This window comes from Pterocles gutturalis, unplaced genomic scaffold, assembly GCF_000699245.1.
Source record: "Pterocles gutturalis isolate BGI_N339 unplaced genomic scaffold, ASM69924v1 scaffold37385, whole genome shotgun sequence".
In the NCBI taxonomy this organism is placed as follows: Eukaryota; Metazoa; Chordata; class Aves; order Pterocliformes; family Pteroclidae; genus Pterocles; species Pterocles gutturalis.
In genome coordinates this window covers 1-6,121 of record NW_010142095.1, presented here as the reverse complement: position 1 = coordinate 6,121, position 6,121 = coordinate 1, and the positions used below count along the sequence as shown (strand labels likewise).

The following is a 6,121-nucleotide window of genomic DNA, read 5'->3' as shown; positions in this document are numbered from 1 at the left end:
CAAATATCATTGGGAAGCAAGGAGTTCTTTTCAGTCAGTGTAAAATATGAATATCAATTCTGGTATGTAATATCTTGAAGAGATACATACTTTTGGTTTTAGCCCCTGGGACAATAACTAAAGTGTCAAGGCCTACATCATTATTCTGCAAGCTCCAGCAGCAGTTGCTTTAGGGTTGCTGCTATAATTAGCAGCAACATATTGATGTTTATGACTGAGTGTGTGTAGACATGGACAAGCTGCTCCCTGTTAGAGACTATCATTCATAGCCTGACCTGTAGCAGACTTTAAAAAAATGGTATAAAGAAAGCAGACCTGTAAGATTTTTTGGTAATGCAAAGTAAAGCATGTTAAGTTGTACTGTAAAAGGAGTGGAGAAAAATACTTCAGATTTCCATTCTCTTTATTTATTGCCAACAGATTTATATTTAAAATGCCAAGGTCCAAAAAAAAAAAAAATGTTGTGTAATAAATACTTCACTTTAGGCTGTAATAAATAAAAAAAATTATTAACAAGGAATGCACTTTGCCAGCCACAAGTGTGGGTATTTTTGAAAAAGAAGGGGAAAAAAAGATTATGGCCATAGTTCACAGTTAAGCAGTAGTAGCTGCTTATTACAGCTAATCCCCAATAATGGATCCCCCTTCCCTCCCTTTCCAGACGCATGTTCACAGTTTAACTCCATCAGAAATGCTGTCTTACAGAGCAAGCAGTCACACTCTGCTCAGAGTTCAAGTCAAAATATCTTTAACACGCACATGAAGCAAGGAAAACTATGGTCCGAAGAACTCCTTGTGACACCATTTTAGTCCAACAGTAGGTTTAGGCTTCCGTCTAATAGATGTGTGCCCAGCACACTAGGACAGTCAAGTTTTCGTACCACCACACCTCCATCATCAACATACTAGTTGCTCCACCATCTCCACTGTAGATTTTACAGTGAGCAAGAGGGTCCGTTTGGTTTACCAGAGTCAGTCCCTTCAGTTACATCGCTGCAGCAGCATGTTCAGAGCGTATTCCATTCTGTGTTTTAGTTCCAACGAGCATCCAGAAACCAGGAGAGTTGTCAGGCGAAACGTTGTGGATATCCTCTCTTCATTGATGTAGGTAAGGAGATACTCCTCACTCTGACTGCAAATTATGATCTTTGTGTGATCATGATAGAAGTTCACCTGTAAAAGACAAGCAAGTTCCTGTTTGTATACTTTCCTCTCTCTGTTTCTGGTACTTATCTGGTTTTATTGCAATAAAGTATTTTAGAAACATTTCCTCCAGTAATGCCACCAAACTTACTTGAAACGTGCCATCATTGAAGAGCATCATTAATGCTTTATCAGATTTAAGCCACTGTAAGAGGTAAAGCCTGGGCCTGCGTACATCTGTTAGGCTGGGCAAATCTCCTCCCTAGGAAAAGGAACAGACACTATGTTAAGCACACAGTTCACACTTAGTGCGTTTTTACAGCTCAAGATGCAAAAGATGCTAAACTTACATCCATGAGGTTCTCTTCCATGTAGTGAGAGAAATACTTCAGTACAGTTACTTGGCTAATGAACTGTTCAGGAGCCTCTGTGGCTGGGAAGACAGAGCACTGGCCTAGTTCAGCATAGTAGTGGACTGTCCTGTAAGATAGAGAAAATAAGGAGGTTAGAGATGAGATAAAAGCATTTCAAGTTTAAACTGCCTTGGTGAGTTCTCATTTTTTTAATCATTCTTACTTTTTGTCTGGCAGAAGGCTCATATGCGCCCCATTGTTGAAAAGGACACCAACAGTGTGATCTGACAGCTGGTACCCAAAGCCATACTTATTAGAGTAGTCCACCCATTTTGTAACCCACTGGAAGGATGCTGTCAGCTGTTCTTTGGGAATGCTGTCTGCTTCTGGCATGTTCTCCAGACATCCTCGCAATACTCTTGCAACTGTGTCAGCAACACTTCCCATGGTACTATCTTCCAGGCCTGAAAGACAAAGACTATTCGACTGACAAGAGCACACAGAGAGACAGCTTTAATTCTAAACCTTTCAGTTATCTAGACTGTAACTTCAAATGAAGTTAAGCCTTTATGGCTTTCCAGTTTTAATTCTTCCAAAATGCTGGCCACAAAATTGAGAGTGTGGAAAAAATAGGGGTTGGGGAGGTAAGCAGCTGTTTGTTTCAAGCTTCTAAATTTGAAAGATGAAGAAAGTAAAGGTGGGATTTAGAATTAGAGATTACATTTTGCTGCACTTACATTCACTGCTACTGCTGCAGCTTCCCAAAGTTCCTCTGACTATCATCCGAATAGAGTCTCCAATCTGCTTAGTTTCTGGTAATGCTCCCGGCTTTGCTACTGTTGTGATAAGAGGCTGTATCTCCTAGAAGAGACGTCAGACATGTAAGCAGCAAACAAATCACAAGCCAAGGCTTATACACAAGTTTTGCACGGCTCTCCTGTCTCTCAACAAACGATAAATTCAGGGGAAACTGGTATTAATGTTTCCAGCAAGTACAAAGAGACGCTGTTAGACTGAGCTTAAAGAAGCACACCAGGTCTTTCCATTCTTTAGATCTTCAATTTGCATCTTTCATGCTACTAATCAGTCCTCTGCTCTCCTGCCCTAGCAAGAGAACAGCTGTGTGCAGGTCTGAACACCAAATGGTAAGAGCTAGATCTCAGCAATTTATTCTTTAAGAAGTCCTCATTAACCATGAAGTGAAGCCCTGTATTTGCAGTATTGGGAAAGAGCACCTGGCAGACAAGCTACCACACAGACGACAATGGAGTCTACACAGATGCTATAATTACTCAAAAGCCAAAATTGATAGTCTCCCTACAAAGGCTACCATACCTTGGTGAAGCTTGGTTAAGCCTTCTTAAAGCAACTCTGATAATCATTTAAGCTTCATGATGCTGTGCACAGCCCTGGCTCCAATATCCAAGTCAAATATAATTTAATTATAGCTACTCCACCCAACTGTGATTGGATTTGAATTGAACTGCACTTGCATTTACCTCATCTGTTCTGTGTTTTTGGGGCTGCTGGGTTATCGATGTCTTCTTCAAATCATGCCTGAGCTTGTAGATTTCTTCATCTTCTTTAGCTAATTTGTCTGTAATAGAGGAAAAAATACTTAACACTGCATCTGGAAGTGCTGTCCAATTACAGAAAGCCTAACAAGTTAGCTGCGGAAGGCATGGCATCTCCCTCCAGTAGCTTCCTCTAAATCTGCCATAGTCTTCCAGAACAGAAGTGCCATTATACACAGATCACTAAGAGACAAAACTTTAATAGACATCAGAGGCTAACAGATGGCCAATACAGATTGTCAGTATGCCATAAGAAGCATTTATTTACACAAGTTGGTGTAAGTTGTATGCCACCATCTATACTTATTGATAAAGACGTCAAAACTAAGCCAGGGAAGCTCTGAGACATAAATACAGGTGCTCTGTTCCTATCTCATAGCTGTACATTACTAGCATGACATTGATGGTATAGAGACAAATTTCAAGTGTAGTTACAACCCACTTACTATGTGTGTCAAAGTATCTGGCTTTATCCTTTTTACCACCAAAGAGAGCAGCAGCTGCTTTTTTGAAGAAATTTTTAGCAGGACTTGACAAATGGAAATCAGGAACGGTGTGACAACAGCTAGCAGAAAGTCTATCGGGTGTGAAGCCCTGTGGAAATGAGATTCCAAAAAAATATTTTTAGACCACAGAGTGCATTTTTAGGGTGGATTTTTTTTTCAGCCAAACACCTGACAGTACAAACCTGTAAGAAAAATTCATGCCGAATTATTTCATCTAAACTGGGCCGATCTTCAGGATTTTTTGACAACATGCTAGCTATTAAGTGTTTCGCAGGTGCCAAGAGAGATGAAGGCAGGCTGTATCTTGCTTCCCTTATACATCTGTATGTTTCTTTAAGATTTGTGGTCTCAAATGGGGGTCTTCCCAACAGCATTGTATACCTGTTTAAAACCAAATGAGATGAATTTTGTTTATTTTAAACACCCACAATACTTATCTACAACTACTGAAATGGCTTTGTCTACTAACATAAAGGAAAATTTCTGCTCTTGGGCTATACGTATATGAAGGGCTGTAAACTGATGCAGTACTGCATCCCCTTTGAACTCTTAAAAGCCTAAGCCAGTGATAGAAATATTTCATTTCAAAGGCAATTAAGTACTTACATTACACAGCCTAAGGCCCAGATGTCAGATTCACAGCCATGCCCCTGTTTGTTGAGGACTTCTGGAGAAAGGTAATTTGGTGTGCCACATATTGTTCTGCAAATCAAAGAGGCCACAGAGCTGGTTAGTATTTCAGTAGAAAGAGAGAAGCTATTTTTCATAGGGCAGGTTTTCCTTTCAAGTTCAGACAAGAACTTAGAGACTCCTAAAGAGGAGCTGTATGAATCTTAATAGTGTAGATGTATTTCATCGTGTCTTCATGATACAGGAACAGCAGACTCATACCTGCACTATTTGTCAGTTAGGTACCCTGCTTCTAGCATTTGCTGAGACTCAAAATTCTCAGAGGAAAGCAGAAGCCAAAGCACAGCAACCTGTTATCTAGAAGGGAAAATCTTAACCCCAAAAGCAATTAGCTTTTGCTATCGAAGAGGATCTCTCATTTATAAATGAATTTGGTTTCATTTACTACTAGACTTCACACTTTTTGATGCTCCTACCTCCTCCTTTGCTCCAGTGGTTCCAGCCTAGCTGCCAAGCCAAAGTCACCCAGTTTCAGTTCCATGTTCTCATTAATGAAGAAGTTACCTAGCAGACAGAGAAATTCCAGTTATTCCTTTTCTTGAAAGGTAGGAATACGTATTTGCCACAGGTGCTGAGTCATACTTTGTTCAAAGCCAGAAGCTGGCCAAAATTATTTTTTTTTTTAAGTAGGAATGCTTAATGTCATCCCTTAGGCACTCCAAGTTTCCACTGTAAAGACAGACTGAGCCGATTCTATTAATTAAGCTATCACCATACAAGTGTAAAGTCGTACAACGCTGACAGGGCTGGAGGAGTGTGTTTTGAAGTCAGCAAGGTGCAGAACTTACCTAGTTTAAGATCCCTGTGCAAGATTTCCTGTTCGTGAAGATACTTTAGCCCTGACACAATTTGCCTGAGGTAGTATCGTACTTCTGGTTCTGTCAATACCTTCCTTGCTTTTAAGATGTGAGCCATTGACTGCAGAGGAAAGACAAAGGCAGAAACGTCACTGAACATTCATGCACAAGACTCATCTTAAGCAAAAGTAAATCAATGCATGGAGAAATGACAACTAAAGAAGCCACAAAAAATACCTTTTACACATAATACATTTAAATTAGTTGCAGATTCCAGGTAAGTAAATACTGGATTTCTCCCAGTTGATGCTCACCCTTCTACTGCAGTACTCCAGGAGAATGTAAATATTCTCTCTGTCTTCAAAGTAGTGGTAAAACTGCACAACATGTCTATGATTAAGCATTCTGTGCAGCTCAATCTCTTTATCAATCTGAAGAGAGAAGAAGGGGAAAAAAAAGTGTTGTTAGCCTTGCGTCCACAGGGTTGAGCAGACAGCTCCATCATGAGCATTCAGGAAAAGGGCTGGGCAATCCAGCACACAAAGAGTTTGAGGAGAAAAAAAGAAAAGTCACTCATGTACACGCACCTTTTCCCTTTGATGAGGTTTTGCCACTCTGCTGTGAGGAATGATTTTTGCAGCATAAACTTTATTTGTTGTCAAATCTGTCATCTCATAACACTTGGCGAATCCACCCTAGAGAGACACACGAGAAAAAGGCAATTATAGCAGGTATGAAAGAAGTCCCACACTTAGTCATTCACCAAGCTCATGTATTAGTCAAAGAGCACAACTTCCTTTGCACAGGACAATTTGGTAAAAGGCAGCTCTTAGGTCCATCGCCTATCCAAACGTTTGCGTTGAGGCTCTCCCCAACCCTGCATACAACACCAAAATAATTTTCGTCGGCTTCCCCGGGCTGAAGCCACGACTCCGACTGTATTTAGGAGTCGATTCGAATCAGGGGCAGGAAGGGTGCTCGGTCCCACTGCGGCTGGACCGGACCCGCGCAGGGGTAAATCGGACCCGGGGCAGGCTGGGGGGCGGCAGCGCGGCACC

General features: G+C 41.0%; 1 protein-coding gene across 1 annotated transcript; it reads right to left on the bottom strand.

Annotated features, from left to right (window-relative positions):
• Positions 1-385: 385 nt before the first annotated feature.
• PLK2 (polo-like kinase 2) lies at positions 386-5,754 on the bottom strand. Its single transcript, XM_010084259.1, has 13 exons — positions 5,651-5,754; positions 5,378-5,494; positions 5,055-5,184; positions 4,683-4,770; positions 4,183-4,278; positions 3,759-3,957; positions 3,517-3,664; positions 2,996-3,093; positions 2,234-2,357; positions 1,720-1,960; positions 1,494-1,623; positions 1,295-1,405; positions 386-1,173 (listed from the first exon to the last, which is right to left on the bottom strand). Exons 1-13 carry the CDS (start codon positions 5,732-5,734, stop codon positions 982-984), a joined length of 1,758 nt encoding a protein of 585 aa, XP_010082561.1. The 5' UTR covers positions 5,735-5,754; the 3' UTR covers positions 386-981.
• Between the last annotated feature and the right edge of the window lie 367 nt (positions 5,755-6,121).

Bases quoted from the DNA above. Each gene is read 5' to 3' on its own strand.
- PLK2 (XM_010084259.1), bottom strand. From the start codon at position 5,734: ATGACAGATTTGACAACAAATAAAGTTTATGCTGCAAAAATCATTCCT. The intron at 4,279-4,682 runs GTAGGAGCATCA...TTTGATTTGCAG, and splicing joins CCACTGGAGCAAAGGAGGAG to AACAATATGTGGCACACCAA. The intron at 3,094-3,516 runs GTAAGTGGGTTG...CCTCTATTACAG, and splicing joins CAGATACTTTGACACACATA to ACAAATTAGCTAAAGAAGAT.